General features: G+C 39.1%; 1 protein-coding gene across 2 annotated transcripts; it reads left to right on the plus strand.

Moving 5' to 3' along the window:
• Nucleotides 1-6,901: 6,901 nt before the first annotated feature.
• MSTN (myostatin) lies at nucleotides 6,902-13,956 on the plus strand. Of its 2 annotated transcripts, none has more exons than XM_051622969.1 (3): nucleotides 6,902-7,409; nucleotides 9,391-9,764; nucleotides 12,051-13,956. In XM_051622969.1, exons 1-3 carry the CDS (start codon nucleotides 7,037-7,039, stop codon nucleotides 12,429-12,431), a joined length of 1,128 nt encoding a protein of 375 aa, XP_051478929.1. In that variant the 5' UTR covers nucleotides 6,902-7,036; the 3' UTR covers nucleotides 12,432-13,956. The 2 variants fall into 2 exon arrangements, with proteins under 2 accessions (XP_051478929.1, XP_051478930.1); XM_051622970.1 differs by having other exon boundaries at nucleotides 9,688-9,764.
• Nucleotides 13,957-20,890: the final 6,934 nt, after the last annotated feature.

Consider the following 20,890-nt stretch of genomic DNA (forward strand, 5'->3'; position numbering starts at 1 on the left):
AGTTTTCTGGAATATGTGTGTTTATAACACTGAAACATGGGTCTAAACACTATATATAAAGACTTCAGACTAACATTTTTGGGGTGTTTGCAGAAATCAATGCATGGTGTAAGTACTGTTGGCCAATCTCTATAGGTATGGCAGGAACCAAGACAGAGCATTTTATATTATATTTTTAAGAGCATTTTTAAGATATATTTTTATTATCTCTTTGATTGTGAAATAATTATTCTGTGTTACTAACAGAAATACTACAGTGTGACTGATTATGTCTCACTCCAAAAGGAGTTCAGTGAATGCTTTGCCACTGCAGGTGCACACCCTGCTGGAAACGTGCCAGGCTTGCAATCCCAGGAAATCAGTTTTATTTTAACCATTAGAGATTAATGTATTCATTCATTGTCCCAAATTCTAAGAATTTAACAAGATTTCACTTCAAAGCCAGCTCCTCCCCTGCTTGCAAGAATCAAAAGAGGGGGGGGAAGCTATTCTTATCCCTGCTATCATGACACTGCTGTGATTTTACTTATCACTTATAGACAAGTTGATACCAGGTGTTGGAGGTTGTTCCCATCCAGCCTGTGTCCATATTCAGTAGAGAGAAAACCACAGAGTAGAACCAGAGCAAAGGAGGCACACAGGTTGTAGGAAGCGCAGCAAAAGGATAGTTCCAACTTAAGAGCCAATTCTATCCCACTTCAATCTTCTTGATCCAAAAGAGTTAATTCAGTCCATGATGGCATCAGGCAAGGTCAAGCAGAGTCAGACTCACCCCATTTTGCAAACCCGCGTTTTTCTGGATCTGTCAGAATATCTGTTAACTTTTAGCCACTCATGTACTAAAAAAAAAAACACAACCCAACAAACAAAACAAACCCTCTCCCGAGTGGTGTCCAGCCCCTGTCATTTCCCAGCGGATGCCGTTCCCGAACAACCCAGCAGAGGACAGGCCGCTCATACCAAATCAGTGACCTTCAGGGCCGAAAACCCCCTTCAAAGAATTGGGCCTTAGTAAAAATACAAATATCCTTGTAGCCAGTAATACCAAAGAAAAAAAAATTAAAGTATTTTGGTATTTCGAGAGCTTTGGATATGCAAATGCAGAAACAAAGCCTCTCCAAGTACTGTAACAGCTCCTTAGAGGAATTCAAGGTTTCTCATCAGTGATGCAGTGGCTGATGCAGCTATTTTAGAAGATATTGAAGATTAATTTCAGGAATTCTGGGTAAAAGTACAAAGGCTACAACTCAAAAAAAAAAAAGAGTATCCTCTAACAAGGATAGAGCCTTTAGAATTAAACAGGGCTCTTTTGTAAAGACTTATTATAGGAACAGTAATTAGATGCCATATTGGAGGCTGTGGAATAAAATTCTGAACACAGAAGAACTCAGAAAATTTGACAGCTTTTACTCTAATTGCATCCTTCCTTGCATGTTTTTAGTGAGCCTAATGGGAATACATTGCCTGATCTGTTTCTAAAATTCATTTCCATTAGTATATTTGCTTAGTTCTGGAGCAACGTGAATTAATGAGTACTGGGATATGTAGGAGAGAAAAAAGCAAGGGTGCAGTTTTGGTCCACTCCACCTGTGCAGTTATGCATAGCAGCACAAAAGCTGTAGGCAGGAAGGAGCTGGTCAGACAGGCAAGATGAAGCCAGAATGGACCCCATATGACCTCCCTGAAGACCACATTCAGCAGCATCTCTTGGGCAAGCTGAGGTGCAACAAAGGCTGAAACAGCCACAGCACCAGTTTTACACATTTCTCCCATTTTGTCGCTTGCATGCTTACATACCCTGGCTTGTGAGAAGCTCCTCAGCAGGTAGGGCGCACTGCTGTCTCCTGTAGCTCCTGAGTTGAGGGAATCATCCACCAGACAGGGCGATACTTGGTCCTGGCACTCAACCTGCAGACACTAGACCCAAGTGCACCTTGGGGGAGACTACTCAAAATCCTGAATCCCTGAACATCGTGGCTTTCCTGGGGAAACAACATGCCAGCAGGGTTTGAGAAAAAGTTGCAGCATATGCCAGATGCCAGTGTATCAGGGCATCCATGCCCTGCACCGTGCATGCTCCTCTCCCGCTCCTTGGAATTGCTCTCCAATACCTGGAACTCAAAACTGCTGAAAAAAAAAATAAAAAGACAAACTTATTTTTGACAAGTCAGAGGACTTAAATGTCCATAACATCAAAACAAAGGAATAAAGTTGACTTCCAGCAGCTGGAATGCACAATGTTTAGAAAGCTCTACAGAGCTACTTTTGTAGGAAAAAATACGGCAATGGACAAACTGGTTTAGGGTGTTCATTACTGAGCAGGAATTCATAGTAGTTACAGATTTAATGTTTTAGTTCATGGTCACAAGTTTAATTTAAAAAATGGTTACTTTTGCCTTGCTGCAGCTTTAGTTTACATAATGTGATTGTGACTCTGCTTTCATAGGATCTTTGTTATTGCAGGATTACTTTCCAGGGGTTTTATAGACATGTTCTTCTATCTGCTTCAAGGTTCAAAGGAATGCATTTTATCTTGCAATTCAGGTGGCTAACAGCAAGCAACTGGTGTATTAGGACAGCTGGGCTCGTAGTTAAGCACTTAAAAACCCAAACTCCATTGCATTTCATTATATGCCTCAACTTTTCTATTCAAATGTCCCTCTTCTAACCAAAATGACTACATGATCATTATTCCCAGCATACTGCAGTTAAGTGAGAGTTGAATCCAGTCTGAAAGTAATTTAAATTTACTTTTCTATCCATTCCAATATTCTATGCTAGAAATTGGGCTCTGTGCTGACAAAAGTGAGGGAAAAGGTGATTCAGAGAGTATCTTTCTTATAATAAAACCAAGGGAAAGAAACCAGATGGTTCTGAGGTGTAAACAGCAACCACAGATGGACAGTGCATTTCACAACACCTGATTCTTTCTTCAAGTTCTGCCTTTTGAGGTGAATCCATTCTGGGAACTGCTTCATTTAACAGAAAAAAAAAAAAAAAGAAAAAGGTGAATTCCTGGTCCTGGAGGCTGTAAGAGAGCAGTTGAAAAGCTAGCCTACAACAGGAAAATGCTGTCTGATTTCTGGCAGGGTTATAGCCCCAGTCCCTCTCCTTCCCTGCCACGAGAGCAGCTTCTTCATAGCCCCTCTCTCCCTTTTCTCAGAAATGTCCTGGTTCTCTTCCATATCGACTTGGTCCACCCCCAAAACAAGCTCTGCTCCCTATCTATTTTTCCTGGGCTGCTGGCCCAGCAAGGGATGACACCATTCTAGATGGTCCAGAGCTATCAGCATGCTGACTAATGACAAAGAAGCACAACCAGATTGGCTAATTAGAGGCTGCCAAAAAGAATGGGTAATGGTTGGGCTCTGTTTGCCTTCTCCTCAGGGAGGCCATTAGTAATCTCCTTTGCCTCTACACAGTCACTGTTTTCCTATAAAACTGGCAGTAACACAGTGTCTTTGAAACCTCTGTATTGCTCAGATTGTTTGGGGGTGGGTTTGGAGGTTTTTTTCCTTTTTTTTTTTTTTCCTTCTGTTTTTCAAAGAGTACAAAAGCTCCTGGTGGAAGAGGGAAAGGAGAAGCTGACAGGTGGACAGATGTCTGCCTTTTTCCTTTAGAAAGGAACATTCTTACATTGCTTGATTTTGGGGGCCTGAGTCATGATCTTTGAATAGTTAGGACTGGGAATACTATTCATTATTGGCAGCCATGGTGGGCAGAATGACACAAATCCCAAAGATAATATTAAAATGCCATAAAGTTCAGGAATATGTGCATTTCATTTTTAACTCTTCTTTAGTTTTGCTGGTGGTAATGTGTTGGCTGTGGTTTTGTTTGGTGTTCTTTTGCTGGGCTTTTTTTTTCCAAATAAACTTTTGGAACAAGTTTTACCTGGTCACTTTATCACTTACTTTTCTCACCTCTGTCACCTATTTCTGTAGTCATCACTTTCCAAAAACACTACAATGAAAGTCAGACAGAAATACAAACTGCATATTGTAGTATGATTATTATAATAATGAAAGAAATTAGATCTTTTAATACCTCCTGATCAAGTGCAACTATTTACGATTTCTTCCAAATTCTTGCAGTTTCATAGAAAAAGCCAACGACAACAAAAGATGAAGAGAAATATATTCCACTAACAGCCTAGAGTTATTCAGAGTATGTGGATATCAAGTGCATTTTATGAGGGAAATGGAAAAATATTGCTCTTGGTTATGCAAGCTGCTGGTGAATTCTGGGACACTTTTGTCATCCATGGTCAGTTGTCCCTGTGTCACTGCCCCAGTTGCTATTATTGCCTCCTAGTTCTAAATATCATGAAGCAGAGGCAGGGTGCTCAGGAGGATCTGTTTGCCACCATGTGTCACCTTGGTGACCAAGAAGCAGCTCAGCTCTCACTTGGAGCTCCATGGGGTTTCAGGCTTACAGGAGAGGACTTTGATCCTGCAGCCATAAACAAATGCCTTTTTTGCAGATTAACGAAGTTGTTGCAGATCGGAAAAAAAAAATAATAAATGAAGTTCTGGATGCTCATGGTGAGCCACAGAGTGGGAAGACCTTGGAGGAGAAGGTGCAGGCCAAGTACCAGCATGGCTGCTGAGCACCAGGTAGGGGGCTACAGAGCACATGCAGAGAAGCCACAGTGCTAGAGGCACTGCTTTGCTGACTGCTTCTCTTCTCCCCACTACAGCATTTAATTATTCTGCTATTAGTGACTGCATCATTATTTGCACCCATTTACTGATGGATCATCGTTCTCTTTAAAACTGTTTCTAGTGTGAAACCTGGTACCTGCCAGGGTTTCCACTTGGGGGTAGATTCCCTTTAATACCTAACTGGTTAAGTCATTCTGGTTTAAAAAAATAAAATGGTTTTATTACGATATTCACTGTCATAATAGTAAAGAACAAAAAAAATCCCAACCTGAACCCCCCACAAATTCAACAACAGGGTCTGTGTGTATCAAGAAGATTCCTAGTGTGAATCAACTATGCATCAGTTCCAGCACTTGAAATGCATTAGAAATCTGTTTAAAATATATTCTAGACATGCCGGCAGCCTTTATCCTGACTTCTGGTTGCACTGAACCACAAGCCCATTTATGTTACCACACACTGAGAAAAGCTGCACTGGTATCTTGTCTTAAACGCAAATGCTCAGGAGCTAAGAAGTCAAACTGCTTGCCTGACACAGGGATTTTGGCTGAACTGAGAATATCAGGGTCTGACCCTAAAACCATAGGCCTGGAATGTGAGAGTGTGATCCATCTATTGCTTGCATTAACTTTACACCAGGGCAGGACAATCAGTTTCAATTGAATGCTCATGATTTACGTCACTTCTCATATGAGCTGAGTATTCATTCTGTGCTACAAAATAATATGAATGATCAGGCAGAAAAAAGCTCTTTAAAATTTCTCTCCCACATCTGTCTATTTATCTATCTATATACCAGTATTTTCCCCACATGAACATATGCAAAAAAACCTTTTTTTTGCCTCCTTTTTAGGTATACTCAGAATAGAAAAACAAAAAAAAAGAGAAACTCGGTGACAAATCAACAATTCATTCCTCACTTAGGCAAACTTTGGTATATTGCATAAAATGCTATAATTTCTATTTGCTATAATGTACAGATTGTGAATAGACAAAACATACACAAATTCCAGGATTTCTGCTTGCCCTAATATACAGCCTATGTGGCCATCCAGCCCCCCCGCCTTCCCAACTAAGTACACATTTCATAGTTCTTGCTAAGAGCACATCAAACGTGAACTACATTGCTGTAAGTTTTTTATAAGCCATAACCTCTATGTGTGAAATAATGTCTAGGTGTATCTCTTAGGCAGAAAGTATATTAAAACTCCAATGTGTATAGAGAACTTACAAATACTCTAATAGAAAGCAAAAGAAGGCATAGAAAGGTATCACTTAAATACAGAAACATTTTAAACAGAAATAAAAGATGACATGGAAAAAGAAGATACACTCACAGCAGAGATTTAGAAGTTTTAATTCTTTCACTACTTATGGAAAAAGCAAGCCTTACTATTTCTGTATACTATTAGAGTCAGTAGCTTAAGATACTCCTTATTAAAAAACCTTTACTACTAAAGATGTCTCAATATTTAATTTATTGCCCAGGATTCTGCTCACCTAGTGATAGTTTGCAGAGGGGACAGACCCATTTTTCATAATTGACTGCTAATTCAGTAAAGGATTTGTTCTGCTGATTTTGATATATGCTAAAGGAACAAACAGGTAAGATATGCATTTACATAGAGTCATATAGGCACCAAATTTTTATTACTGCTTTAGCTAGTACCTAGCAGGAAAACCCATTAAGGTTTTCTGAAATATGAACTGCTCAATATATCTTACTTGTCAAACAACATAAATTAGCACTGTTTGCAGTGCATTTCTAAAGTATTTTCCCCCTTCCTGCTAACAGTGATCCCCTGGGATTTTCTTTTAAATAGCATGAACATTCAAGTTAAAAAAAAAAATCAACACAACAAAACAAACACAAACAAACTGGTAGAAGTTGAAAAAGTTTAGAGAGAGGTCTGTCTTGATTCACAGCACAAGTACACAGTTGGTATATATTTTAAGAATGACAGTGCTGTCTTTCAGTACTGCTGCCCACAATACTTGGAAATATAACCTTTCAGTATGCAAAGGCATATCCTCAACAAAGTGCCCAGATAAATCAGTTCACTCTTGGCTGTAACTAAACGCTGTCTAGTGACTTGTGATCGACAGGGCTTTACCCTCTGACAGCCAGATTCATTGTTGGGACAGCAACCAATCGTCGGGTTTGACGACATGAGCCTAATCGAAGTTGGAGTATAAAAAGCCCCCTTGGAATATATAAGGTACACCAGTGTGGCAAGCTGTCTCTCAGATTGCATTTGCTTTCACGGATCTGTTTAGTACTAAAACAAAAAGGGAAAAGGGAAGGGAGGGGAGGAAAAAAAAAAAAAAAAGGAAAAAGGAAAAAAAAAGGGAAAAAAGCTGAATGTGAGATCATGCAAAAGCTTGCAATCTATGCTTATATTTACCTGTTCATGCTGATTTCAGTTGATCCGGTGGCTCTGGATGATGGTAGTCAGCCCACAGAGAGTGCTGAAAAAGATGGACTGTGCAATGCTTGTACGTGGAGACAGAATACAAAATCTTCCAGAATAGAAGCCATAAAAATTCAAATCCTCAGCAAACTGCGCCTGGAACAAGCTCCAAACATTAGCAGGGATGTTATTAAACAACTTTTACCCAAAGCTCCTCCACTACAGGAACTGATTGATCAGTATGATGTCCAGAGAGACGACAGTAGCGATGGCTCTTTGGAAGATGATGACTATCATGCCACCACCGAAACGATTATCACAATGCCTACGGAGTGTAAGTAACCCTGCTGCTTTCAACCTCCTGCTGCTCCTCCGAGAGAGTTGTCTCCCTGCTGTAGAGCCACACAACTCCTCCTCGGGCTCTCCCAACAGGCTGCTGGCTGAAGTCTGCTAGAGGGAGGGAGAGGAGCCTTGTTTCTAAAGAATTCCAGCCAGGTTCAGATGACCATGTTGCGATCCTTTGTTTTACTGTTCGGTTTTTGGCTCCTTAGAACGGGTGTGCTCTGTAGCACTGAGGATTTGCCTATTGCCTTAGAAAGCAAAGGGAGATCTGCAGTTTAGTTGACTTTGTTATCTGCAGTGCTCAGGGCATTTCCACTCACAAATATTAAATGCAAGTGCAGATAACGAGATAACTATATTTTTCTGAGGGAGTTTTCACTGGCCAGTGTTTTTAGAAGCAATGCAAATCAGCAGAAATACAGCCTGGAGCACTGAGACCTACCTAACTGCAACACGTTACAGCAAGTGCAAGCAGAGAGTTAAATTCTTGCTTCTTTGCTGATCCCATAAACTAGCACCACCCACCTCTGAGTTAAAACTGTATGTTTAAAGCAAATGTGTGTGTAACAGATTTAAATGTTAGAATGTCCACGCTATAGCAATCAGCTCCAGTAGTCGTGCCAAGGAAGAAAGAAGGCATTTACTGAATGAGCAGATTCTGAGTTATCTTCTGAGTGCTAAACATCTGCTATAGCTCCTATCAAGTATCTTTTGCACAGCTAATACTATAGTATCTTATGTTCTTCATCAGCTTAAGTATTTGGCTATGGCAGCTGCTTTTTTAAATAACACTCACGAATATGATGTCAAAAAGGAAAAAGATGACAGGACATATAAGGCATGTCAGCAGTTACAGATATCATTACAATGTACATACTAGAATAATATATCAGCTGCTCTAGCCAGCTAAAAATGTATGCATCAATGAAAATAACTTAATCTGCAATATTTTTTGTTTTATCAATTGATAAGATGTGTACTTAATAGCAATATATTACTGCAGGCTTATTACAAAGTTGTGGTCTGCCAGCAGTTTCATTCCAGCCTGTTGTATCTGAGGATTTCCAAATATTTTTAATTAATCAGTTACATAATTACAGTGGCTGAATAAAAGTGATTGAACTTCATTGATTTTGAGTTAATTTCCTACTTCTTATAAAAAGCCCTTTAACTATTTTAAATGCACTAAAGTGACAGTTATCTTAAGTGGTGAGATTTATGAATGTCAAAGCCCTGTACCATTTAAGATTAGTATTACCCATTTTATCCTGGCATGGAAAGATACTGCCATGACTAGGTATGACAGCTGCATCTTAGGCTACAGGAAGGAGGAACGCAGCAGTACACGTGACTGCTATAATATTGTTCAAAGGAAAACAAAATGATCCTTAGATTAATCCCTCAAATTGTTGTTTTTTTTTCCCCAGTGAAAATATAAATTAAAGTATTGGTGGAGTTTTCCCATGGCTGCCTCCATTTGTATGGTGTGCAGCACACTAAGGCAATTTAGTAAGTTGGAAATAGCTGGATCACACGTGTTGAGTCAGCCTATGCAAAGTTGCTATTCTGCATGTTCTATCAAGGTCCTCAGGAGATGACCAGCAGAAGTGAGTTGGTAGTGGTCACTATCAAGTGGAATAAGCTGTACCCTCTCCCCAGATAGTTTTTGGTTGGGGAAGAGGCTTCACTGCAGTTGTGCAAGTCAGCCAACAGCACTGGTACCAGTACCAGTGGTTCCTTGCCACATGACGTTACCTTTAGGTGATTAGCATAATGATTTTGTTGACATTCATTAAATTTGCTGTAGAGCATAAACCACAGAAAATTAATTAAAGTCCACTTTGCTACTGGGACTGGTGATAATGTGTTGTAAGACTTCTACATGGTCTGGAAAAAAATTAAAAAGTTGGTTTATAAATGCATATTTCTTTTTGTTCCCTGTTGAGTAATCTATTCTTTCCATTCATTTATAGCTGATTTTCTTGTACAAATGGAGGGAAAACCAAAATGTTGCTTCTTTAAGTTTAGCTCTAAGATACAATATAACAAAGTAGTAAAGGCACAATTGTGGATATACTTGAGGCAAGTCCAAAAACCTACAACGGTGTTTGTGCAGATCCTGAGACTCATTAAACCCATGAAAGACGGTACAAGATATACTGGAATTCGATCTTTGAAACTTGACATGAACCCTGGCACTGGTATTTGGCAGAGTATTGATGTGAAGACAGTGTTGCAAAATTGGCTCAAACAGCCTGAATCCAATTTAGGCATCGAAATAAAAGCTTTTGATGAGAATGGACGAGATCTTGCTGTAACTTTCCCAGGACCTGGCGAAGATGGATTGGTAAGTGTATTTAGAAAAATCCCATTTAAATATTTTGCATTTTCTTGAAAAGCATTTGTGTTTTAAGGATAAAATGGAAGCATTGTTTAGGGAATGGAAGATAAACATTCTCTATATCCAGTTTTTCCATCCTTTGCTTTCTGATCGCATCAAAATCCATAGCATTCCTGTGCCTCTGTTTCCCTATTTGAAAAATCAAGACAAATTGCAGTACTTGAGAGGGATGTTGAAAGGCATTAACTAGAAAATGTTTCAGTAATTACTGATGGATGGTAATGTCACAGGAACATTGTTTTCAACTCTGAGAGCAAACAGTGCTTAATAAGCAGTTATTTTACATAAAGCTAAAAGAATAGTCATTAGATTCTTTCCTGGATAGAAAAGTTTCCTCTTATATTGCTGAGAAAGCAAGGGAGTTTCTCCCTACTCTGTATGCATATATTTTATGCATACAGCAAGAATTTTACATGTTTAGGAAGGTGAGAAGAGATCTTCATAATGTTTAGTTCTGTACCTTAGTATGTGATACAGTGCATAATTGCACTTTTTAGAAATGTTTAGACAGTAAGAGTCACAATGATGAGGAAAAATGTAATATTTTTGTAAGTATAGATGAACAAATTAAGCCTAAAGAGTACCAAACTATCAAACTACAGCATTTTCATTTTGTTTCTGCAAATCACTAGTCATCTACAACCTATACAAGTTCCCAAACCTATCACAGCTGAAACAATCACAACCACAAAGTTCCTCCTTCTGAATAAAGAATGTTTTACATTGTTCTATGCATTAGATCACTCTGCTTATCATAGAATCATTTAGGTTGAAAAAGACCTTTAAAATCATTGCGTCCAAATGTACTCATGTAGCTAAGTCATGATTACCTTTCTTAGCAGTATAATGAAGCTAAAGGAAATTAAGGACAAACACTGTGATATCCTAACTGTAGATCCAGTATCGATGGATATCAATGTGGATCTCCCATACTTGAAACAGGCTGGCTGGATTTTATGATAAGGAACATCCTCACCATCTCCATACCCAGAGCTGCATTTTCACACATGTAGATAAACCCACAGTGATCATAATCTGTAAAAACAAACCGACTCAGCAGCAGGACAGGGTTAGATGCATAGCTGATAACAGGAGAGGAAATTTCTCTTCCCTACAGCTCCTCCCTGGGATGGGGATGCTCCTGTCTCCAAGCCCCTCCTCATATAATTTACCTTTGGGAGGAGCATCTCCAGCAGCAGGACAACTTACAGCTGTAAAGGCTGGTATCTCAGAAGGGACAAACCCACATAACAAAGTTTGCTGGGCTGTTATTTACTCCTGAGGAACGATAGTCCTTCATGGGACACCCTGGTCAAGCCAACACATGGGGCTAAAACCAGTGCTTGGAGGGGAGGAAACTTGAGGAACTTTCCCAAACTTGTGATCATAAAGGTTGCAACTTCCTTCTATTCTCAGTTGTTGACTGTTGAAACGCACCTTTGGTAGGAAGCACAAGGCTTGGAGATCTGCCAAAAGTACATTCCTGGCCACCGGACTCTTTTGGGAGCCAAAATATTAGCTGCCCCTCCAAATGCAGCACAGCAAACTCAGCCCCTTGCCAGAGGGGAAAACTGTGAGGTATAAGTAACCTGCACTAGCAGGTGAAACGCTAATTTCTACTGCTATTGCAGTCATTCAAAAACATTTGCAATTATGGACTGATTTTTCTCCTTCTTGGTCTGGACAAGGAACCTTCCTTAATACCCAGAAAGCCTGAACTAAGTATTATTTCAATAGAGTGAATTTCAGAATGAACGACAAAAGATAAAATACCACCAGTCAGTCCTGCCCTTGAAAAGTTGTTCGAGTTTGTTGTTTCCTTTTGGGAGTTCTTCTATAGGAAAAAAAAGGTAGCTCTTATCATGGGGTTCAAAAGAAACAAAACCCACAGCAAAAGTAAAAAGCCTCAAAATTTCTGAAATCTTTCAGCATGTCATAGAAATGATGCTAGTGCTGAGATGACAGTGATTTCAGGAAGAGATACTTAGAAACTGAAGTTCTTATAGACAAACAGCAGTGAAATGTTGGTCCTTAGCATGAAAAAAGAGGAATAACCCTTGAGCAGAGATGAAACATCGCAGAGATTTGCAGATGGACAAAGTTTTGTTCATAAACGTTATTTGAGCATATTCATTGGATAGATTTATGTCTGAAATGTTAGATATCTTCATGTTTTTACTGAACTTAGGTCTACCTTGGTAATGCTCCTGATTCCTTCTCCTCTCCTTGCAGAACCCATTCTTAGAGGTCAGAGTTACAGACACACCAAAACGGTCCCGCAGAGATTTCGGCCTCGACTGCGACGAGCACTCGACAGAATCCCGATGTTGTCGCTACCCCCTGACAGTGGATTTTGAAGCCTTCGGGTGGGACTGGATTATTGCCCCTAAAAGATACAAAGCCAATTACTGCTCTGGAGAATGCGAGTTTGTGTTTTTACAAAAATACCCACACACTCACCTCGTGCACCAAGCAAACCCCCGAGGATCAGCAGGCCCCTGCTGCACCCCCACCAAGATGTCCCCCATAAACATGCTGTACTTCAACGGGAAAGAACAAATCATATACGGCAAGATACCAGCCATGGTTGTAGATCGCTGCGGGTGCTCATGAGATGGTCATCAGATCCACCACTATATGAATTCTGGATGCTACCAAAAGAAAAAAAAAACAAACCAAACAACAACCCCCCCCCCAAAAAAAAAAGTTATACCCCCTCACCAGTCTTTGGAACTGTGAAGTTATGTATGCTATGCATTGCCAACATCCTGTTGTGCTGCACGAGAGGCTACCGTGCAGAGTTAGTGCAGCACCAGCTACAGAATGTGAGCTAAAGGATGACACAGTGACCTAAGGGCTGGCTTTGGGCCAGCCAAGAAGAAAAGCTACAATCAAAATCACCGGATTTAACACATTGAGATCTTATATTGTGAGGGAACCAATGTTCAGGCATTCAGACTCAAATTTTCATGCAGGTTTCAATACCCGTTGGTAAGCAAAAGCAAGCTCCTTCTCATGCCAGGACAGAAGGAGCAGGCTTTTAAGTCCATTTCTTCACATATTCACTTAATATTGTATTTACAGGAAAATATATACTGGTCAGCATACACACCACTACACATTACCACCAGAATCATCCTTAAACACTTGAATATATAGTGCAGATTGTGAAATATATCAGACGAAATTCCACATAAATGGACAAATCCTGAAATTAGGGATGGCATAGTGTATTTAGCGTGTTTCCATTCCTTTTTCTCATTAATATGTTAGTAAACAATGGCAATGGTGCTACATAAGCAGGCTGAGTAAAATAGAAAGATAGTTACCTACGTGAAAGAATTTAGACTAATAATGAGTTTGCCCTATCCTCAGGTACACTATTCAACATTCGCAAGAAATAGATATTTTTTAAATGAAAGGGAATACTTTTCTAGACGTAGTAAAACAAAAGGCAGCAGAAAAGTCTTAACATTTTAACCACAATCCCAAAGTACAACCTGCCTTTGCAACATTACCATTTGCACTATGAAAAACCAATGCAAATAGTTGGTTGCTACAGATACTGTTTTAAAAAAACACAACAGTTTTGATATAACTGACTTGTGTAATATGTATGCATCAATATTTTGTAAATAAATGTTTATTTTTTAATCACTGTTGGTATACGTTCATCACAAGAAAGGAATTACTTTAACCTGTACTTTAGTTTAACAAACAAAACCAATATTCTCTTCATAATATAATTTCCTGGATTTTAGCAGAAATGTAGGAACAATGCAACAAAGTAAACCATGTGTTGAAAATAATACTACATTTTATATATATATTTTTTTTTACATTGGTACAAGCCATCTGTGTTAAATGATGGGTGTTGACATGTTTATAAGGTTCTTTGAGTTACTGTTTTTATGGTCATTTCAATCCACAACTGAATTTCCTTGCTTTGAATGTTATGTCCACAAATAATGATTATACCACAAAAGATTGCTATTAAATGCATTTTATTATATTTAAAAGTTTGCAGCAAAGTCTTATTTTAAGTAAACATAGTACCTGGATTTCCACACAAATTCTGTACATTTGCCTTATGATAAGAAATTGTCAATTGAAATTAAAAAAATCTATTTACTATAAAGTCCATTTCATTTCACATGTGAAATACAACTGATAAAACAGGCATTTGTTAAGCCAATGCACTCTCTGTTAAAACATCTTCATGTTAGTATGATATACTCATTTTGTTATACATCAGAATTCAGTTTCCTTTTTTGTAAAACCACTCCGAGATTGCAAAAACTCTTTGATTTTCCCTTTCTTCTATACCTTTCCTTCTCCTTTTATACCTTTTCTGCCTGGATGGTAAATATTTTCTATTGAGCTTTCTACTTTTTTATTTTCATGTAAGGCCATTACAATTTAAAGTTTGAGCTATAAGGTTTTAAAGTGAAAGGTAAACACATTTTCCACAATTTATTTTGAATAATTAGGAGTTCTGCTAAAGCTATGTCCAAGCATCAAGCAGATGCTCAGCTTCTCCTGATGTAGTTCATCAGAGCAGGTCTCTGGGGCCCTTAAATACACTTTCTATTTAGTTTCCCATAAAACACAATCAGGGAAAGTAAAGGATAATTTAAAAACACTTAAAAAGACTTGAGTCTTGGTGAAGCCACAAGAAATAAAAACACAATGCAATTCCTCCATCTCCAAAAAACAAGCTTACAGAATTCAGGGATAAAATCTAGAGTTTGTTGAAGTTAACAGCAAAACCTCTGCTGGCTGTAAGGAAGACCAATGTTTTGCCCTTTGACTTTTAACTTGTGACATTCAGGCACCAGATAGTCCCTGCTCATTTGAGCTATCAATAGCATCTCTCTGCTCAAGGCATACCAAAAGCCTCCCTCTGCTCCAGGCATACCGAAAGCCTCCTAAACTGCTCAGAGATTTCAGCTGGACTTTCACTGTGCACCAGGTAGTTAGCTTTAATATACCAGTTCACTAGCTTTAATTAGGTCCTTTCACACAGCACCACCACAGAAACATGGCAGCAGGGATTTTGGAGCTGAAAGCAAACAGAGTATGTCCCCAGTCTGCACCAAAGTGCTGACACAACACCTGCATGATTATTTTTACTCATGGTAGCTGAACTAAAGCTGATGCAAATTCAGTTACTTCCATGAAAGTGACATCATTGGCTGCCATGTAGTAACTGTGCCCTGCATAAATGCACTGCAAGAATGATCAACCTTTGTTGGTATCAGCAAAAATAAAAATAAACCCAAATCAATAAATTAAGTAATATGAATTCCTAAAAGCATCTACTGCAACCAGCATTCCATCTTGATGTCCAGATAAATTTTATCCCATGTAAATTTTACGCAGTATGTGTCCTTCATATTTTACCAAACTTGAAATGGTCATAGGGCAGTCCTGTCATCAATACTGACCTTGCATACTCAAGCAACACACACTGTGCTTTGATGTTGGTGATTTTAGCTGCTGAATGCTTCATAATTAATGTGTTTATTGAAAAATAATTTGAAATGCCAATAGTTAATTCAGTTCTTATGGTTACATCATTGTATTTCTAAGGCTCAGGTCCTAGAGACTTCAGCAGCATCTGTGAGTGCATCAAGAACTCTCATCTCTTTGTTACACTGGGTACCTAGGAAGCCAGAAATACACATCAAGGGATAACTTCTGAGAATTAACCAGCCTGACTTCCTTGCTTGGCATCTTAAGAAGCTTGCAGGAATGACAGGTAGAATCCAAGCTTTCCAGAGCAGCATTCAAGTCCCCCAAGATGCATATGCATGCCTGCAATGGGGCAGTCCCTCATCTCTATTTTGCTTCAGCTCTTCCTCTTGGCTCTGCTGCCCAGCTCCCACCCTCCCAGCATGAGCCAGTCTCTTTGCCCGTGCTGTTCTACCCCTACCTCCCACCCACCTCCTGTACACTGGGGTTCAAGTCCTGCTTCCCCTCCCATTTTTCTCATCATCTCCCATCCAGATAAGCGAAGTCTATGTCCATCCCCAGCTCCTAGCACACTCCATGCTCTACCCCGTCGCCCCTTTTGCAGGAGAAACGTCCCCCCTATCCCTCCACCAGATCCAACCCAACCTGCTTCTGCTGAATACTGTGAGCTGGGGGAGAAGCGTTCCAGTATGCTCCAGTGGAGCACTGGGGGAATTTAACAGCTGACACAGAAGTCCTCCCCACTAAGCATATGTGAACTGCAATTTTTCACAGATGCACCGTTTTTCTAAATATGAGCAGATTTCAAAGGAACAACTAAAGGCAAAATCCATTTGTGGCTTTAGGTAGCTTTTCCTCAATTCTGTAGAGTCTACATTTGGGTTGTATAGCTGTTCCTTGGTATTTTGGGGTTTTTTTATAAGATTTTTTTGGGTGGTTTCTTTTTTTAATGGGGGAGATTATCGAATTGACTCATTCTTGGATGTGGCTGATCTCCTTTGGCCAAAGGTCTTAAAAAACAATTATCAGCCTGGGACTAGGCTTGGACAGTTCAGTCCAGGCAATTACATTTTGTTAAAGTTACAGCAAGAAAAAGCAGGGTATTATAATGTTAAGTAATGGACAGATAAACTTAACCAAATGATCTTACCTCCACTTATAAATAACTTTTAAAAGTTAGGAACTCATGTGTCACAGAAGGCACTAGTTAGAAACTTTACACATTACGTTTATTTCAAAACAACACTGAACCTATGTAATTCAACAAAAATCTCATGAAGAACCTTAGTTTTCTGTCTTAACTGACCCAAGTTAGCCATGTGTTTGCAGTGTGGCTTCATACTGACAATGTGATCTACAGCAAGTAGGTATCTTTACATTGACTTAACACCAAGACACACGACAAAGAACCACTCAGTAAATTACTAAGGCAACTGCATCTGCTTCTCTGTGCAACCTTCCCCTGCAAGCAGTAAGGCTATAACTCTCCCTTGAAAAGCATGTGTAGCATGTCTGAATCCATAAAAAATAGGATGTTAACAAGCTCTGGAGTTCTCCCTGCTGTTTAGTTTATGAAAGCCTTGATGAAAAGTTAGGGCTACAGGCCAACCTCTGAATTTGAACAGGCAAGAAGTACAGCTCTGTTCGCTCTTGGCTATTTCTAAATAATCACAAAATAAATGATAGCTCCAGCATCTGCTGCAGCAATCTCCTGGGGAAAAAAAGAAATGGAAAAGTGCAAACACACATGTAATTCAAAAGTAAACTACTGCTATTAATTACTAAGTATATTGATAAATTAATAGAATCAGTCTCTTTGGTGGCTGGACAGGGTGAACTTGAGGTATGAACTATTACACTGGGTATTCTACTGTTGTTTTTCAGTACTCCAGATATATGACAACAAACCTTGAACCCCTTTGTAGATGAGGCGTCAAGACCAGCAATGAGCTTTGCAGTATTTTGGGGGTGTAAATCTGGCTGACTTTCACCAGCCTCAACTACTCAGACTTTTTGAGGCTATAGGAAAGACTGTTCCTTTTCTTCAGAAGTGATCACTGTGCACACTAAGTATGCTTTCAAAATTGTAGTTTCCCAAGAAAATAAAATGGCTTAGTCTCCATGAGTCAACGTGATGCATCAGTTTTTAACCTAGAGCCTACCTGCACTCTAAGTCTAATTATGCATCCAAATCAGCCAGTGACCTTAAGAGCTACCACCTTTTCTCCTCATAGAAATGTCTTCCACTAGAAGTCAAAAACCAAATTTAATTTCAAATTTTCAAGATCTGAAAGTATTCTGCTCAAATAAATAGTGCCTGTGGAAATGCAGAAGAACAAGCCCTGGCTCAGCCCTGTGTTTTCTGTTACTCCTGATGAATTCTGCATGATCTTTGGGTGAGATCTGGTCAGCATCTCTGGTTAGGAAAGCATAATAATGCCTGGTTTTGGCAGGAAATGCACCTTAAGTTCCACGTTTCACCAGTAAAATTAACAAGAGCCCTTAAAGATTTTGATGGTATTGGAAGAGTACCTGAGAAAGCATTATGGAGGCATTCAGCTTCCATAAACAGCTCCTGCAAAACTTAAAGCAGATATTCTGGGAGACAAATGCAACACAAACAGAACAATATAGCGAAATAGGTAAGGTGTAACATGTTCACTGTAAAGAAGCCATCTGCAAAGGATGGTCTGCTTCTACATATTTTAAAGAATTGAGCATAATATAAACATTTAAAGGAGTAAAATAGTTATATCCTATAGATAGGATGTGATTGAGACGGTAAGAAACATTTTATCTTCCCTAATCCATGATGATAATGGAGGCATTTGGTAAACTTTGACTTCCTCTGCCATTAGAATGTTTAAATGAAAAAGGTCTGCTCTTTGCCAAGATTAAAAGATGTTTTAAGCAAATCTATCTTAATCATAATCTGTTGCATCATGATATACCACAGTCCAAAATACAATTACTCTTTACTCTGCTTGCAGCTAATAACTTGCAGTTGAGATTATTTGATTAATGAACTCTTCCTGTAGAAACACATACAAAACTTTTATTATCCTCATTAGTTTTTCACCTAGGAGAGGAACAATTACCTTCCCAGCCAAGCAATAGCATCAGGAAGACAGTACTCCAAGTTCAATGCCATAAAGCAGCAGCATTCCTCTAAAGCCACATGACAATATGCAGCCACAGTATCAGAATTTTATAAACTGACCTGCAGTCAGATCTCACAGGTCCAAGACTTCACAAAGCAATGTATCAACAGTTGCCAACAAGCTTGATAAATCAAACTAATAGAATGTATTTAATCTGTTTTTGTTTGCTTGTTTTTTCTCCAGAGGAAGTTCTTAGCTGGCACCCATTCAGACAGAATGTCTCATTTATAGTTAAGTCATTTTCCTAGGGAGATAGAGAAGGCAGCTTCCCAAAATATTATTTTTTGAAGCCACCCTGTTGTCTCTGAAATATTCTCAGGTGACTTGCCTTGCCTTTTATTTATAACTTGTGGCTCACCCCTTTATTAATCTACTCTTTTGTGCAACATCTTATCAAAACTGGAAATACTATTAAAGCATCCTCACAGATTTCTCTTCTGATTTCTTGTTCCCAAACAACTGTCTCAACTTTCCTTATCAACCACCTCAGACCTAGACTCAAGCTCTAGTTGCCACAAAATGATGACAAGCCCAAAAGTGACTGTCGTCTTAGGTTTCTTTGCTTGCCAGAATTTTAAGCTGATATTAAAATTATAATTTTCCATGTTTTTTTAAAGCTTCTTCTTTGTTCATGTAAACATTCACGGAAAAGTTCAAAAAGTGCATAGGTTTTCAGATTCCAAGGGAAAAAGTATTCAGAAAAATGCCCTATATTTTTATAACTTAATCCTCATCAAAAACTTCAGAAAGGTTTTATTTAATTATATAATTTTAAAATAGCAGCCTTACAATAAAAACACCCAAATTTTAAAGAAGTTATTTTTCAGTAAAAGACCTTTTCTGTCTCAACCCTTAATGATTAAGGTGTTTATTGGTGATTTTTCTTACATTTTCTTTCAGCACATGTAATAAGAAAAAGTGAATTACTTTTTACTGGTTCTTATTTTAAAGTGCAAATTTTAGGCAGCACAACCTTGGTTTAGTAAGAGATCCTAGACAGACCTGTGCCTTTTACCACCATTTTCTTCTGGTAACAGTGATGCTCCTGTTATCTTACCTGTTCACTTGTGTGAAAACCACTGACCTCTATAAAACACTTCAGAAACCTGTAGCTGTCTATGACTGCCCACTTCTTTAAATCTCCCACCGCACCTGTGCAAAATCTCATTTTAGTAGATCTGCATTTCTATTACCAATCATCACACACAACAGTTCTTTTTTCTGTTTTTGAGTGGATCAGAAAACAAATTATCACTACAGAAGGTACAACACAATCCTCGGTATTTGTTGTTCAGATTAGATATGGCTAAACTTCAGATCTTGAGCGAAAGGGAGCCAAAAATTGGTTCCACAAATTTGTTTTGGCTGCAATCAAGAAGCAGCTTAGTTAGAACAAAATGCAATTACTCAGTTTTGGCCATGCAGCCTTCACAAGGCTTTTCCAGATCCGCTCCCACGGACTATAATTCTGGTTCGGAAGCCAATTGCTCCTTGGCAGCGTTGCCATGGATCTCACTCAGAGATTTAGCAACATCTTGTCCACTAGCTTCCAGCAAACACCAACGTCTCCAGTATACCCACAGCTTGCTTATACCACAATTTGCAAGTTATCCCTATTAGATCCTGCCCATTACAATGACAGAGAGGGCAGGATGCTGTGCCAGTTGACACTATTTTCACAATTAAAAAGAAAAACTTCTTGCACGTAGAATATGCAGTTACAGACTAGATAGACAGATCTGAGCTAGGCATAACCTAGTCGATGCAAGAGCAATAGTCAAGATGCAACTGCAAAGAGTCGGGTGTATGACTGCAAGTCAGCTGCCTAGCACTGAGGGCTCTTGCTAGAGCTGCTGAGGTTGAATCAGCTTGGGCTGGTCTAAGACCTCTCCCCAAACCTCAGTTTGCTCTTTCTACTAATCCACAGAGAGACAAAACTATTCCTGGTGTATAAGGCACATGTTAAATCCACGACAATGTGGTCAGCACCTCAGCAGCAAGGATGCCTGGTCCCAAACGTGCCACCATATTCAGAAAGGACCCAACTTCCCCCTACACACATACTTGACCTACACAGTTTCTGCGCTGTTCTAGGAGTGACAGCAACTCACATACATGATTTATTAAAAAAAAAAAAGTTATTAAATTTTAAGTGAAACTGTTTGAAGACAATTGCATTTCTATGGGGCAGAACAAGGCACTCTTCTGACATGGAGAAGTAGCAAACACAAAAGACCAGGGACTAGTAGCCCAAAGAAAGACTTTTTATAAGGGCATATAGTGATAGAACAAGGGGTAATGGTTGTAAACTGGAAAGAGGGGAGATTTAGGTTAGAGATTAGGAAGAAATTCTTTGGGGTGAAAGTGATGAGACACTGGAACAGATTGCCCAGGGAAGGTGTGGATGCCCCATCCCTGGAAGTGTTCACAGCCAGG

The sequence above is a fragment of the Apus apus genome, chromosome 6, assembly GCF_020740795.1.
Source record: "Apus apus isolate bApuApu2 chromosome 6, bApuApu2.pri.cur, whole genome shotgun sequence".
Classification (NCBI taxonomy): domain Eukaryota; kingdom Metazoa; phylum Chordata; class Aves; order Apodiformes; family Apodidae; genus Apus; species Apus apus.